Source organism: Anomaloglossus baeobatrachus, chromosome 2, assembly GCF_048569485.1.
Source record: "Anomaloglossus baeobatrachus isolate aAnoBae1 chromosome 2, aAnoBae1.hap1, whole genome shotgun sequence".
Lineage (NCBI taxonomy): Eukaryota > Metazoa > Chordata > Amphibia > Anura > Aromobatidae > Anomaloglossus > Anomaloglossus baeobatrachus.
Window position 1 is genome coordinate 260779859 of NC_134354.1, and position 16318 is coordinate 260796176.

At 52.1% G+C, this 16318-nt stretch overlaps 1 protein-coding gene across 1 annotated transcript in view; it reads left to right on the forward strand.

The window, feature by feature from the left end:
- The window catches only part of LOC142289656 (zinc finger CCCH domain-containing protein 11A-like), a 182035-nt gene that overhangs the window by 17927 nt on the left and 147790 nt on the right, over positions 1–16318 (forward strand). The window contains exon 4 of the mRNA XM_075333608.1: positions 16156–16287. Coding sequence (XP_075189723.1) covers positions 16234–16287 — 54 coding nt within the window. The 5' untranslated portion in view covers positions 16156–16233. The remainder of the gene's footprint in view (positions 1–16155; positions 16288–16318) is intronic.

Here is a 16318-nt window from a genome sequence, read left to right on the forward strand (position 1 = left end):
GTACCAAGGTGTCTGGTCTTACTAGGGCTAGAATGTAAGGAGCCCATCTATTGTCAGTAGCATCTTTCTTGAACACACAAGAAGTTACAAACCTAGCTGCCTGCCACTTTCACACACTGTCTTTAAAGGGGTTGTCCAGTGCATGTAATGCCCTTTATAAATACCTTTTGTTTAAGCCTTAACCACTTGTGTAATTACCTTTATTGTAAAATTCCCTACCAATCTGTCTCTACAACTAAGCCCTGTATCTGTTTCTTATTTTCTTTCCTTCCTGTGACGTTACATTGGAAAGAAGTCTTAAATGGGATGTCACAGGAGGATTGGCCTCTGAGGTCCCTTCCACTTAAGGTACCGTCACACATAATGAGATCGCTAGCGAGATCGCAGCTAAGTCACTGTTTCTGTGACGCAGTAGTGATCCTGTTAGCGATCTTGTTATGTGTGACACCTACCAGCGATCAGGCCCCTGCTGTGAGATCTCTAGTCGTTGCACAATGGTCCAGGCCATTTTCTTCAAAGGCGATGTCCTGCTGGGCAGGACACATCGCTGTGTTTGACGCTGTGTAACAGGGTCACAGTGACTGCTGAGATCGTTATACAGGCCGCTACATCTCACCTGCGACCTCCCAGCGACTTACCAGCGATCCCTATCAGGTCACATCGTTTACGGGATCGCTGGTAAGTCGTTGTGTGACTGGGCCTTTTGTTTCTGTAACCCTGGAACAGAATGTAGTCAGGGGCAGCGAAGGTGTCACTTACCACAGCTCCTTTTATTGCCGTCCTCTGATGACATCCTGAATCAATCGTGGGGAAGGAGGCAAAAAGTGACGCCGCTCTTTCACCGCCTCCACACTTCTTCTGTCATCACCACTTCCGCTGGTGCTCTCATATCACTTCTGCCTCATCATCAGGCATAGGAGCAGGGTGAATGACAGCAGCGCCACTCTACAGCTATTATCATTGCTCTCAAACAGATTATCGGAGCACAGTGATGATGTCATTCACCCTGCATCTAACACCTCCCTTTGATGTGGCAGTGAGGGCTGAAGATGTGGCGTGTCACTCTCATATTAAGCATAGGATCATGGCTGCACTATAAATTGTGAATCGGGGCCATGGAAAGAAGAGCTGATACTCTCTCCCAATTGTTTAGCAACCCCCACTGAGCATAGGGTGTGTGATCAGGCCACCCCTTGAGAAAAGGTCATTGCGAATTAGAAACTGGTTTGGTGGAGGCACTTTCTTCATCGTTCCTTATGGGAGACCCAGACCATGGGTGTATAGCTTCTGCCTCCGGAGGACACACAAAGTACTACACTAAAAAGTGTAGCTCCTCCTTCCTAGCATATACACCCCCTGGATAACCAAATATAGCCAGTTCAATGCTTTGTGTTCAGGAGGCACACATCCACATTCATGCATTCTCATCTGATTTTCATTTTAAAGAGTTGGAAGAAAAGCGGGTCCAAGCTGGACTCCCGGCATGTCCCTTCTCACCCCACTGTGTCGGCGGTGTTGTTAAGGTTGATTTCAAGGCTGGAGCCTTACATGCCGCGCTCCTTCACCATCCCTCGGGCTCTGGCTTGAAGTGGGAGCCAGCACGGTTCTCACTGCTTTGCAGGAGACCGGTCTCCATCCGCAGCCCTTTCAGGATCCTGCCGGACGGAGCACTCATCCCTCAGGGACCTGGCCCTGCGTCTCACAAGCTAAGTATTGAGACGTTATTGTCAGGGGGGTCCCTTGTACTTTAATGTTGGGGAGAGTGTGTTTTGTACCATTTGTGACATTTCCGGCCGGTTCTTCGGTTTTCACCAGAGAACCGCGCCGAGGGTGCCTGAGCTCCGGCCGCATTGTAAAATTTAGGCCCCGGCTTCGGCTGCGGCCTAGTTTCGTTTTCACTGCCCCTCCATGTCAGTCATGCAGAGGGACAGTGCGGCGCCGCCCACCGGCCGTTCAGCTCAGGGGAGGACACTCCTCTCTGAGAAGAGGTTCCCCTCCCCTGTATATCCCCTTGGCCCTCCGGTTCCCGCTCTTGGACTAGGCCCCGCCCGCCCTCCTCACACCGGCGCCATTTTATCAGCGTCCTCACACTGATCGGCGCTGGCTGCTGCATCTCTGCAATCTGTCTGGGGGTCCGAGCTGTGGAATCCGGAGGGCACACAAAACGGTCTGGTAAGCCACAACCTCTGGTTGTGGACCTTCTTATACACTCTCTGGGGGTCATTCCGAAGGAGTGTGTTCTTTACTGCAGAGCCTCCACCTCAGCAGCATGTCTCACACTAGGAGCAAGGCTGTACTCAATATGCACTGCATGTAAGCTCGTACTGCCTGAACCGAGCACATATCCTCATTGTGATGCCTGCTCTAACATGGTGGTGCCTCAGCCTGGAGTCTCCCCAGTGGTCCCTCCGGCTGCTTCGGCCCCGGTGGCTGAACCCCCGGCTTGGGTAGAAGTGTTTTCTAAATCTATCTCCCAGTCCTTCGCCGACTCCATGGGACAGCTGTCCCGGACTCTGCTAACCTTGCATCAGCCCCCTTTTCAGGGCGCCTCTGCTGCTTCGGCTCGCTTTGCAGAGCTCACAGAGGATTCTTCGTCTGCTCCCAGACCCCGTCCTCCTAAGAGGAGACGCAGGAATCCCTCTCCTTCCTCGTCCCGCGGCTCCGATTCACGAGCCGACCCGCAGGACGAGGAGGATATCTTTACTGGGGGCTCGGACGCTACCTCCATGTGCCCCATTGACCTGACCGAGGGTGATGCAGATGTGAGTGACTTGATTGCGTCCATTAATTCTGTACTGGACCTCAATCCGCCAGCATCAGAGGAGCAACCCTCTCTGGCAGAAAAGCACCAGTTTACCTTGCCTAAGAGAACAAGGACTGTGTTCTTTAACCACTCCAGTTTTCAAGCCACTGTGTCCAAGCCCAGAGCCTGTCCTGACAAACGCTTCCCAAAGCGTGGTTCTGATGACAGTTATCCTTTTCCACCAGAGGTGGTCAAGGAGTAGGCTCACTCACCAAAGGTAGACCCTCCGGTGTCTAGACTCTCAGCCCGGACAGTTGTATCTGTGGCTGATGGCACCTCACTTAAGGATCCCACTGACCGCCAGGTTGACCTGCTGGCCAAGTCTGTCTATGAGGCGGCAGGGGCCTCGTTGTCCCCATCCTTTGCAGCAGTGTGGGCTCTCAAAGCCATATCTGCTTCCCTAGAGGAGATGCATTCCCTCACTAGGGACTCTATGCCTGAATTGGTTGCCTTAACTTCCCAGGCTTCAGCCTTTTCAGCCTACGCCATGTCTGCCATGCTGGAGGCCTCTCACCGCACTGCGGTGGCCTCCGCTAATTCCCTCGCTATCCGCAGGATCTTGTGGCTTCGACAGTGGAGGGCAGATGCTTCCTCAAAGAAGTACCTTGCTGGGCTCCCATTTGCTGGGTCCAGGCTGTTCGGTGAACAACTGGATGAAATAATTAAGGAGGCTACTGGCGGGAAGAGTACTTCCTTGCCACAGACTAAAACCAGGAAACCTGTCCAGGGCAGGAACCAGTCAAGGTTTAGTTCCTTTCGTTCCTCTAACTGGTCGTCCTCTAAGCCCTCGGCCTCGTCCACTAACTCAGCCAAGGACCAGAAGCCCACCTGGCGCAAGAAGCCGCGTCCACAAAAGTCCGCAGGAGCTGCTGCCACCAAGGCAGCCTCCTCTTGACTATCTGGCCGAGCCAGCAACGTCGTTGGTCGGTGGCAGGCTCTCCCACTTTGGCGACGTGTGGTTTCACACGTCTCCGATCAGTGGGTGCGGGATATCATCTCCCACGGCTACAGGATAGAGTTCTCTTCCAGCCCGCCAAACAGATTTTTTCTGTCAACTCCCCCCTGCTCCAAGGCCGCCGCCTTCTCTCAGGCCGTGGCATCCTTGCAGGCCAGCGGAGTGATTGTACCAGTTCCCGCCCGGGAACGGTTCAGAAGTTTCTACTCAAATCTCTTCCTAGTCCCCAAAAAGGACGGTTCCTTCCGGCCCATCCTGGATCTCAAGCTTCTCAACAAGCATGCTCAGGTGCGGCACTTTCGCATGGAGTCTCTGTGATCAGTCATTGCCTCAATGACCCAAAGAGATTTCCTGGCATCCATCGACATCAGAGATGCCTATCTGCATGTGCCAATTGCAGTTTCACACCAGCGTTGGCTACGTTTTGCAATCGGAGAGGAACATTTCCAATTCGTGGCTCTCCGCTTCGGGTTAGCCACGGCCCCTCGAGTATTTACCAAGGTCATGGCAGCAGTGGTTGCGGTTCTGCACCTCCAGGGGTTGGCAGTGATTCCTTACCTGGACGACCTTCTTGTCAAGGCTTCATCCAGCGCAGACTGTCAGTGGAGTGTCTCGCTCACTCTCGCCACTCTTGTTCATTTCGGGTGGCTTGTCAATCTGCCCAAGTCCACTTTGACCCCGACCCAAGAACTCACATACCTAGGGATGCAATTCGAGACTCTGCCGGCACTTGTCAAGCTGCCCTTAGTCAAACAGCAGTCCCTCCATCTGGCGGTGCGCTCTCTGTTGAGGCCCCGCCGTCATTCCATCAGGCAACTCATGCAGGTGCTGGGTCAGATGGTGGCGTCAATGGAAGCGGTTCCCTTAGCCCAGTTCCATCTGCTTCCTCTGCAGCTGGACATTCTCCGCTGTTGGGACAAGCGGACTTCTTCCTTGCACAGGTTGGTGGCTCTGTCGCCACAGACCAGGAACTCTCTTCAGTGGTGGCTTCGGCCCCTCTCTCTGTCTCAGGGACGCTCCTTCCTGGCCCCGTCCTGGGTGATCCTCACCACAGATGCCAGTCTATCCGGCTGGGGAGCAGTATTTCTTCCCCACCGAGCACAGGGCTCTTTGACTCCGTCCGAATCAGCCCTCTCGATCAATGTGCTGGATATCAGAGCTGTGCTCTTAGCTCTCGTAGCCTTTCACCACCTGTTGGCGGGCAAGCACATTCGAGTCCAGTCAGACAACGCGACAGCAGTTGCCTACATCAATCACCAGGGCGGGACTCGCAGCCGCCTGGCAATGTTGGAGGTTCAACGCATCCTTCAGTAGACGGAGGACTCAAAGTCCACCATATCCGCAGTCCACATCCCAGGCGTAGAAAACTGGGAGGCAGATTATCTCAGCCGTCAAACCGTGGACAACGGCGAGTGGGCTCTGCATCCGGCAGTGTTCCGGTCGATCTGCCGCAAGTGGGGAACTCCGGAAGTGGATCTAATGGCATCCCGGCACAACAACAAGGTCCCGGTTTACGTGACTCGCTCCCACGATCCTCAGGCCTTTGCAGCGGACGCGCTGGTTCAGGATTGGTCCCAGTTCCGTCTGTCTTACGTGTTTCCCCCTCTAGTTCTCTTGCCCAGAGTCCTGCGCAAGATCAGAATGGAGGGCCGTCGGGTCATACTCATTGCTCCAGACTGGCCCAGGCGAGCTTGGTACCCAGACCTGCTCCGTCTGTCCGTAGAGGTGCCGTGGCATCTCCCGGACCATCCAGACCTTCTCTCACAAGGTCCGTTTTTCCGCCAGAATTCTGCAGCTCTCAGATTGACGGCGTGGCTCTTGAGTCCTGGATCCTGATGGCTTCCGGCATTCCTCCCGAAGTCATCTCCACTATGACGCAGGCTCGGAAGTCTTCCTCGGCCAAAATTTACCACAGGACTTGGAGAATTTTCCTGTCCTGGTGTCGTTCTTCCGGCCATGCCCCTTGGCCTTTTTCCCTGCCGACCCTTCTGTCCTTCCTGCAGTCAGGTCTGCAGCTAGGACTATCCCTCAATTCCCTCAAGGGACAGGTCTCTGCTCTGTCAGTGTTGTTCCAGCGGCGTATCGCCCGGCTGGCTCAGGTGCGCACCTTCATGCAGGGCGCATCTCACATCATTCCGCCTTACCGGCGGCCTCTGGATCCCTGGGACCTTAATCTGGTCCTCACGGCCTTGCAGAACCCCCCTTTTGAGCCACTTAGGGAGGTTTCTTTGTCTCGTCTTTCACAGAAAGTGGTCTTTCTAGTGGCCATAACTTCCCTCAGGAGAGTCTCTAATTTGGCTGTGCTCTCCTCGGAGTCACCTTTTTTGGTTTTTCACCAAGACAAGGTGGTTCTTCGTCCGTCTCCGGACTTTCTTCCTAAGGTGGTATCTCCTTTCCACCTTAACCAGGATATTTCCCTGCCTTCCTTTTGTCCGGCTCCTGTTCATCGCTTTGAAAAAGCGTTGCATACTCTGGATCTGGTGCGGGCGCTCCGGATCTGTGTGTCTCGCACCGCTGCTCTTAGGCGGTGCACCTCTCTCTTTGTGCTGACCACTGGTCAGCGTAAGGGCCTCTCGGCTTCTAAGCTGACCCTAGCTCGCTGGATTAGGTCGGCCATTTCCGATGCCTACCAGTGTGCTCAAGTGCCTCCCCGCCGGGGATCAAGGCACACTCGACCAGAGCTGTCGGTGCCTCTTGGGCTTTCAGGCACCAGGCTACGGCTCAGCAGGTCTGTCAGGCTGCCACTTGGTCCAGTCTGCATACCTTTTCGAAGCACTACCAAGTGCATGCTCATGCTTCGGCAGATGCGAGCTTGGGCAGGCGCATCCTTCAGGCGGCTTTCGCCCATTTGTGAAGTTAGGTTTCGCCTACTTCTCAGTTTTCTGTTTATTCCCACCCATGGACTGCTTTGGAACGTCCCATGGTCTGGGTCTCCCAAAAGGAACGATGAAGAAAAAGAGAATTTTGTTTACTTACCGTAAATTCTTTTTCTTATAGTTCCGACATGGGAGACCCAGCACCCTCCCTGTTGCCTGTTGGCAGTTTTCTTGTTCCGTGTGTTTTCACCGGCTGTTGTTGTAGACAGAGGTCTCGGTTGTTCCGGGTTTTGCTCTATCTCTACTTGTGGGTGGATGTCCTCCTTCAGCTTTTGCACTAAACTGGCTATATTTGGTTATCCAGGGGGTGTATATGCTAGGAAGGAGGAGCTACACTTTTTAGTGTAGTACTTTGTGTGTCCTCCGGAGGCAGAAGCTATACACCCATGGTCTGGGTCTCCCATGTCGGAACTATAAGAAAAAGAATTTACGGTAAGTAACAAAATTCTCTCTTTTCTGTCCCTCTGTAATTAAAGGGAACCTGTCACCACTTTTTCAGCCTATAAGCTGCGGCCCCCACCAGTGGGCTCTTATACACAGCATTCTAACATACTGTATATAAGAGCCCAGGCCGCTGTGTAGAACATAAAAAACACTTTATAATACTCACCTAGGAGGTCGCTCCGGTGCAAACCAGTCACATGAGTGGCGCTGTTCTCCGGGACCGGCGCCTCCCCTTTCTGCCATCTTGGTCTTCCTTATTCTGAAGCCGCGGTGCATGATGCGTCTACGTCATACACTCGCCGATCCTGCGCAGGCGCACCACAATACTTTGATCTGCCCTGAGCAGGGCAAATCAAAGTGTGCCTGTGCAGGACCTCAATGACTGCGCGTGTGTATGACGTAGACACGTCATGCACCGCGACTTCAGGAGTAAGGAAGACCAAGATGGCTGAAAGGGGAGACGCCGGTCACGGAGAACGGAGACATCCATCCGACTGGTTTGCACTGGAGCGACCTTCTAGGTGAGTACTATAAAGTGTTTATGTTCTACACAGCATGTTAGAATGCTGTATATAAGAGCCCAGTGGTGGTGGCCGCAGCTTATAGGCTGAAAAAGTGGGGAAAGGTTCCCTTTAATCAAAGCATCATGGCCAATGATTGCAGGCTCTGCGGAACCCTGTTGCTTGGTGTGGTTATTGGGGCTTTTCTATGACACGCGTAGGTTCTATAGATTGGAGACATTTTATCAGCATTCACTTGCATTGCTGAGCGGCCTGACTATTGGTCTAGAATTAATACTGGCCAGATGGAAAAAATTGTGTATGTTGTGTCATATGTATAGAGAGCTATAATTCTGATGAGAACTATGGCGTTAATATCTTCTGCACGGGACCTCTAGGAGGCCAGATAGCCTTAAGATCGGGGATCTCACCATTTTTGGTACCTGAGCCTGCATCTTATTTACCGGCCCCCATCTGAGGTCACCAGAGGCGGTATGTGGGAATGGCTGGTGCCTGGTAAAAGGTTTTCACCTAGAACCCATGCTCTATACTGGGAGATACAGTATACTCTATGGACTTGCCATTTTCTAAACGGAGTGATCACTATTCACTGCTGCACAATTGAACTGTTAATAAGGGGTTGATAGTAGTAGACAGCTCCTTTTTAAAAATAAATAAAACCACAAAATTGATAGGGAATGGTTTATCACCCACTGATTCAGATTTCCATAAACTTTTTTTATTTTTTATTATTTGGGTTGTCAAACTTGTAGAAATTTTGAAACAGTCTGCAAAAATAGGGCAATGGTGTTCATGGGAAAAAAATGTATGTGACCTTGATGTGTTTGAAGCTGGTGGTAGCTGAGCGGGTTATTTCAATTGTAGTTATGCTGGTAATAAGATTGGATCAGTGTATAGACATGCATTGCTATAGATATGTATTGCATAGCGCAATATTTAAGGGGATCAGTCACCAGATTTGATAGTATAAAATGCATACATTATAGATGTGTTAGATGATATGCTTCGTTTGCGCTGAGATGTGTGTTCAATATGGTTTTCCAACTGACCATCAAAATACTGATTGTTACAAAAATTTTTATACATTTACATAATAAAAATAAAAACTTGAAATGTCTAATGTAATTGTGATGTAAAGAAAAAAAATGAGATTTTGCAATTTTCACTCTGGCCACTCAGCCTAATATTAGGCCAATGCTAAATGTTCTGTAGAGATCATTTTAGAGTAATCATCTCCCCGTCATCACAGCTAGAGTTGTAATAAAAGATGAGCCCCGGGATTCTACTATTCACAGTGGGTAAAGATAAGCTCACGTTCTCTCCTTCCCTGCACAGTGACCTCTGCACAGTTCAGAGTGCCTTGAAAACTCTGTTTTGAAGTCAATAGATTTCTGAACATGATAAAAGTTGCAGCAAATAAAAAGGAAAATGATGGCAGATTACATTATATAGGGGATGCATTACCTTTAAAGGGAAACTGCCATGTAAATAAACGCTTTAAGCTGCAGATTTGGGGTTAATCTGAAGGTTAATAGTGTTCTGAAGCAGTGTTTCTGCCTCAACGAGTGCCCTGCTGCCTGGAATAAATGATCTTTATTCCTCCCAGTAACCTCTGGCTTTCAGATCGGCCAGTTTGGGTTCAATCATTGTTCTGTCCATAGTGACTGGCGGCTATAACTATGCCCCTGGCACTGACTGACAGTTGGCTCAGCATTGCATCAGTACAGAGGCAGGTGTCAGTGAGTGCCAGGATATGTTTACAGCCACTGTTCACTATGCACTGATTGGAGACCGAAGCCATGCCAGCCGTACCTTTTATGACTGATAGCCTAAGGCTGCCGGGAGGAATAAAGTTGACTACCTCCCAGCAGTGGGATTCTCAGTGCGGCAGTCACACAACAGCTTCAGAATGCTAGTAAACTGCAGATTAACCCCATATCTGCTGGTTAATAGCATTTCTTTGTCGCTCCATTGGGAGACCCAGACAATTGGGTGTATAGCTTCTGCCTCCGGAGGCCACACAAAGTATTACACTTTAAAAAGTGTAACCCCTCCCCTCTGCCTATACACCCTCCCGTGCATCACGGGCCCATCAGTTTTTAATGCTTTGTGTTGAAGGAGGCACACATGCACACAATGCTCCACATTTTAGTCAGCAGCAGCTGCTGACTATTTCGGATGGAAGAAAAGAGGGCCCCTAAGGGCCCCCGGCATGCTCCCTTCTCACCCCACTGAGTCGGCGGTGTTGTTAAGGTTGAGGTACCCATTGCGGGTACAAAGGCTGGAGCCACATGCCGTTTTCCTTCCCCATCCCTTAGGGGCTCTGGGTGAAGTGGGATCCTAACCGGTCATCCAGGCACTGGGACCGGGCTCCCTCCGCAGCCCCTGGTGGTATCTGCCGGACAGGAGACTGAGTATCGTCAGGGACAAGGCCCTGCAACTACAGGTACTCTGTGTCCCCTTTGGGACGGTGCATGGAGCACCTGGGCCTCAGATGCTGCAGCGCCTGCAGTGTTGTGTTTTTGTCCGGGACTACCGCGCCGACCGTGCCTGCTTGCTGGCCGCGGTTTTTACTTTAGTCCCCGGCTTTTGCGGCCTAGTACATTAAACGCCCGCCCCCGGGCCTGCCAGTCAGGGGCAAGGGCGGGACGGTCGGCGTGACGCCGACAGTGAGGGCTGGAGCGCACATAGCTGTCCTCCTCCCCCCTCACTAATCCCTATGGGGCACCAGATTCCCGCACTTTTGTAAGACCGCCCACGGCTCCCTCCTCCCCTGTAAACGCCGACAGCCATGTTTTAACACATACTGCCGGTGGAGGATTTCTGGCTGCAGCTCTGGGAGACCCGAGGCAGGGAATCTGGTGGCCACACAGAGCGGTTGGTAAGCCACACCGGTTTCCGGTGCTGGTCCCCATAGGGTGCTGAACTGTATATAGATACATTATATGTGTATACTTTTTCCGGTTCAGCTGTACTGTTAACTTGTGGCTATATACCCTCAGTGATCACGCTCCTGGGAAACTACAGCATGTCGTTCACAAGGATCAAGGGGGCCAAGGCACAGGCTTATTTTGCTACCTGTACCTCTTGTGCGGCTTTACCTGCAGGTTCCACCTACCCTCACTGTGAGCAATGCTCGGCCCCTGGGGCACTCGCTCAGCCGGAGCCTGAGGCACTAGGGGGTCCCTCGGCCCAGGTAGTGCCGCCGTCCCCCCTGTCCAGATGGCAGGGACAGAGTTTGCTGTTTTAGCCGACAAACTCTCTGAGTCGCTTTCTCATTCCATGACCCAGTCTATGGATAAATGGTCGGCTAAGTTTCTAGAGGTTTTGCAGTCCAGACCGGCCCTTACACAGGCCCCGGGCACTGCGGGATCACCCCCAGGCCCCTCTCGGTCTGCGACTAAGCGTGTTCCTGGAGTGGCCTCTAGTTATTATGTGCAGGACTCCGGCACGGACCGCAGTCCCAGACCAGCTAAGCGGGCTCGCTTAGAATCTTCCCCGACTTCATCACGCAGTTCGGGGTCTCAGCTCGAGGATTCTCTAGAGGAGGAGGCGGAGGTCGCAGCTCAGGACTCTGACCCTGACGTTGCTCTCAATCTGGATACACCTGAAGGGGACGCCATAGTAAATGACCTTATAGTGTCCATCAACCAGGTGCTAGATCTGTCTCCCCCAACTCCGCCAACAGAGGATTCGGCTTCACAACAGGAGAAACACCAGTTTAGGTTTCCTAAACGTACCCGGAGTGCTTTCTTTGATCACTCTAACTTTAGAGATGCTGTCCAGAAGCACAGGGCTTTCCCGGACAAGCGCTTTACTAAACGCCTTAATGACACACGTTACCCCTTTCCCGCTGACGTGGTTAAGGGTTGGGCTCAGTGTCCCAAGTTGGATCCTCCAGTCTCTAGACTAGCGGCTAGATCCGTAGTAGCAGTGGCTGACGGTGCATCGCTCAAAGATGCCACGGACAGGCAGATAGAGCTCCTACTGAAATCCATCTATGAAGCCATAGGCGCGTCTTTTGCCCCAGCCTTTGCAGCTGTGTGGGCACTCCAGGCTATCTCAGCTTGTCTGTCTGAGATTAATGCGGTCACTCGTACCGCTGCGCCACAAGTCACATCTTTGACTTCTCAGGCGTCAGTATTTGCATCCTACGCCATGAATGCTGTCCTGGACTCGGCTAGCCGTACAGGGGTAGCATCCGCCAATTCTGTGGCAGTCCGCAGGGCCATGTGGTTACGCGAATGGAAGGCAGACTCTGCTTCCAAAAAGTTCTTGACCGGTTTGCCTTTTTCTGGCGACCGACTGTTTGGCGAGCGATTGGATGAAATTATTAAGCAATACAAGGGAAAGGACTCGTCCTTACCCCAACCCAAACCAAACAGACCTCAGCAACGGAAAGTTCAAGCGAGGTTTCGGTCCTTTCGGCCCTCAGCCAGATCCCAACCCTCCTCGTCCAACAGGCCACAGAAGAGCCAGAGGAACTCTTCTGCATGGCGGTCTAAGTCACGTCCTCCAAAGACCGCCGGAGGCACAGTCTCCAAGGCGGCCTCCTCATGACTTTCGGCCGCCCCAAACCGCATCCTCGGTCGGTGGCAGGCTCTCCCGCTTTTGCGACGCCTGGTGGCCACATGTCCAAGACCGATGGGTGAGGGACATTCTGTCTCACGGTTACAGGATAGAGTTCAGCTCTCGTCCTCCGACTCGTTTTTTCAGAACATCTCCGCCCCCCGAGCGGACCGTTGCGCTTTTTCAGGCGGTGGACACTCTGAAAACAGAAGGAGTGGTGATCCCCGTTCCCCTTCAGGAACGCGGTCGCGGTTTTTACTCCAACTTGTTCGTGGTACCAAAAAAGGACGGATCTTTCCGTCCCGTTTTGGACCTAAAGTTACTCAACAGACATGTGACAACCAGGCGGTTTCGCATGGAATTCCACCGTTCTGTCATCGCTTCGATGTCCCAAGGAGACTTCCTAGCATCAATCGATATCAAAGATGCCTATCTCCATGTGCCGATCGCTCAAGAGCATCAACGCTTCCTGCGTTTCGCCATCGGGGACGAACACCTTCAGTTTGTGGCACTGCCTTTCGGCCTGGCGACAGCCCCACGGGTCTTCACCAAGGTCATGGCATCCGTCGTAGCGATCCTACATTCTCAGGGCCACTCGGTGATCCCTTACCTAGACGATCTCCTAGTCAAAGCACCCTCACGGGTGGCTTGTCAACACAGTCTGACAGTTGCTCTGGAGACTCTCCAGAGGTTCGGGTGGATCATCAATTTTCCAAAGTCAAAATTGTCTCCGACCCAGTCACTGACGTACCTCGGGATGGAGTTTCATACTCTCTCAGCGATAGTCAAGCTGCCGCTGGACAAACAGCGGTCGCTGCAGACAGGGGTGCAATCCCTTCTTCGGGCCCAGTCGCACCCCTTGAGGCGCCTCATGCACTTCCTGGGGAAGATGGTGGCAGCAATGGAGGCAGTTCCATTTGCGCAATTTCATCTGCGTCCACTCCAATGGGACATTCTCCGCAAATGGGACAAGAGGCCGACGTCCTTAGACAGGAACGTCTCTCTGTCTCTGGAAACCAAGACCTCTCTTCAGTGGTGGCTTCTCCCCACTTCTCTGTCGACAGGAAAATCCTTTCTGCCCCCATCCTGGGCTGTGGTCACGACGGACGCGAGCCTGTCAGGATGGGGAGCGGTTTTTCTCCACCACAAGGCTCAGGGAACCTGGACTCCGACAGAGTCCTCACTTCAGATCAATGTTCTGGAGATAAGGGCAGTGTATCTACCCCTCAAGGCGTTCCATCGGTGGCTCGAGGGCAGGCAGATCCGCATACAGTCGGACAACGCCACGGCGGTTGCGTACATCAACCACCAGGGCGGCACACGCAGTCGTCAAGCCTTCCAAGAAGTCCGGCGGATTCTGCTGTGGGCGGAGGCCACAGCCTCCACCATCTCCGCGGTTCACATTCCGGGCGTAGAAAACTGGGAAGCAGACTTCCTCAGTCGCCAGGGCATGGACGCGGGGGAATGGTCTCTCCACCCGGACGTGTTTCAAGAGATCTGTTGCCGCTGGGGAACGCCGGACGTCGATCTCATGGCGTCTCGGCACAACAACAAGGTCCCGGCATTCATGGCACGTTCTCAGGACCACAGAGCTCTGGCGGCGGACGCCTTAGTTCAGGATTGGTCGCAGTTCCAACTGCCTTATGTATTCCCTCCTCTGGCAATGCTGCCCAGAGTGTTGCACAAGATCAGATCCGACTGCCGCCGCGCCATCCTCGTCGCTCCAGATTGGCCGAGGCGGTCGTGGCACCCGGATCTGTGGCATCTCACGGTGGGGCAACCGTGGGCGCTCCCAGACCGACCAGACTTGCTATCTCAAGGGCCATTTTTCCATCTGAATTCTGCGGCCCTCAACCTGACTGTGTGGCCATTGAGTCCTGGCTCTTAGCGTCCTCAGGGTTGTCTCAAGATGTCATTGCCACTATGAGACAGGCCAGGAAACCAACATCAGCCAAGATCTATCACAGAACTTGGAGGATCTTCTTAGCCTGGTGCTCTGATCAGGGTTTATCCCCTGGCCGTTTGCCTTACCCAGGTTTCTTTCCTTCCTTCAATCGGGATTGGACAAGGGTTTGTCTCTCGGCTCTCTCAAAGGTCAAGTCTCGGCGCTTTCCGTGTTTTTTCAAAAGCGTCTAGCCAGGCTTCCGCAGGTCCGCACGTTCCTGCAGGGAGTTTGCCACATAGTCCCACCTTACAAGCGTCCGTTGGAACCCTGGGATCTCAACATGGTTCTACGGGCTCTTCAAAAACCACCTTTTGAGCCGCTGCGGGATGTATCTCTATCACGTCTTTCGCAGAAGGTGGCATTTCTAGTGGCGGTTACTTCACTCCGTAGAGTGTCAGAGCTTGCAGCGCTGTCATGCAAAGGCCCTTTCCTGGTATTTCACCAGGATAAGGTGGTTCTGCGTCCGGTCCCGGACTTTCTCCCTAAGGTGGTGTCCACTTTTCATCTCAATCAGGATATCTCCTTACCTTCATTTTGCCCTCATCCAATTCACCAATGTGAAAAGGATTTGCATTTGTTAGATCTAGTGAGAGCACTCCGGATCTACGTGTCTCGCACGGCGCCACTGCGCCGCTCTGATGCGCTCTTTGTCCTTGTCGCTGGCCAGCGTAAGGGGTCGCAGGCTTCCAAGTCAACCTTGGCTCGGTGGATCAAGGAACCGATTTTTGAAGCCTACCGTTCTTCTGGGCTTCCGATTCCTTCAGGGCTGAAAGCCCATTCTACCAGAGCCGTGGGTGCGTCCTGGGCATTGCGGCACCAGGCTACGGCTCAGCAGGTGTGTCAGGCGGCTACCTGGTCGAGTCTGCACACTTTCACGAAACACTATCAGGTGCATACCTATGCTTCGGCAGATGCCAGCCTAGGTAGGCGAGTCCTTCAGGCGGCGGTTGCCCACCTGTAAGAGGGGGCCGTTGTTTCGGCTCTTTTTATCGAGATATTCTTTTACCCACCCAGGGACTGCTTTTGGATGTCCCAATTGTCTGGGTCTCCCAATGGAGCGACAAAGAAGGGAATTTTGTTAACTTACCGTAAATTCCTTTTCTTCTAGCTCCTATTGGGAGACCCAGCACCCGCCCCTGTTCCCTTCGGGCTGTTTGTTCTTTTGTGTACACATGTTGTTCATGTTGAATTGTTCTTTTGGTTCATGGTTTCAGTTCTCCGAACATCCTTCGGATTGAATTTACCTAAGACCAATTTATAAGTTTCCTCCTTCCTGCTTTGGCACCAAAACTGATGGGCCCGTGATGCACGGGAGGGTGTATAGGCAGAGGGGAGGGGTTACACTTTTTAAAGTGTAATACTTTGTGTGGCCTCCGGAGGCAGAAGCTATACTATGCTGTCTGGGTCTCCCAATAGGAGCTAGAAGAAAAGGAATTTACGGTAAGTAAACAAAATTCCCTTCTTTACTTTATAGGTTCACTTTAAATATAAAAGTACTCCTTTGTTATTTATCTCCCCTCCATTGTCAAAAATCTGAGGGTTCCCAGCCAGTCCTTGTTTACTTTTCAAATGAAATGTCCTTACTGGCGTTGGTCCTAGAAAATTAACAAGGACCAACTGGCCACCACCAAAGTGTGTGCACTGGAGTGGAGGAGCATTGAGCAGCTGAGTATTTTTTATTAATGACACTTCCTACTGCTAGTTTTAGAAGGCGACGTGAGACTCCTCTCCAACTTACTGTATCATTGCTATTTTTATAGATGTGGTTTTTGCTTTAAATAAAATTGCCACTCGGCCGTTGAATGCAATTTGCATTGAAGTCTATGGCAAATAGGTTTTGTGCGAGTTGCCACCAGCATGATATCTGCCACCTTTGGAACAGAAGCCCTCCTGGTCGCAGATTGCTATGCCCGGTTCTAAAAATAAGTGTTGCGCAAAATGTAGACAGCCAGCAGCAGTTCAACAAGATTTCTACACAGCACATTGACTTTTAGAAATGTCTCCCAAATTAACTAAAAACTGTCTTCTTTGTTTTAATGTAGAAGATTGTTGATTGTACTTCTGTTTACCTGTAAAAATCGATAACCAGCAAGGTTACCAAGCCTGAACTCGTGACCCCGATGTCTAACCAAGGAGATGACTGCTATTACTTCTTCTACTCCACCTGCACCAAGGTAACCCTCAGAGCTTCTGGGCCATTAAAAC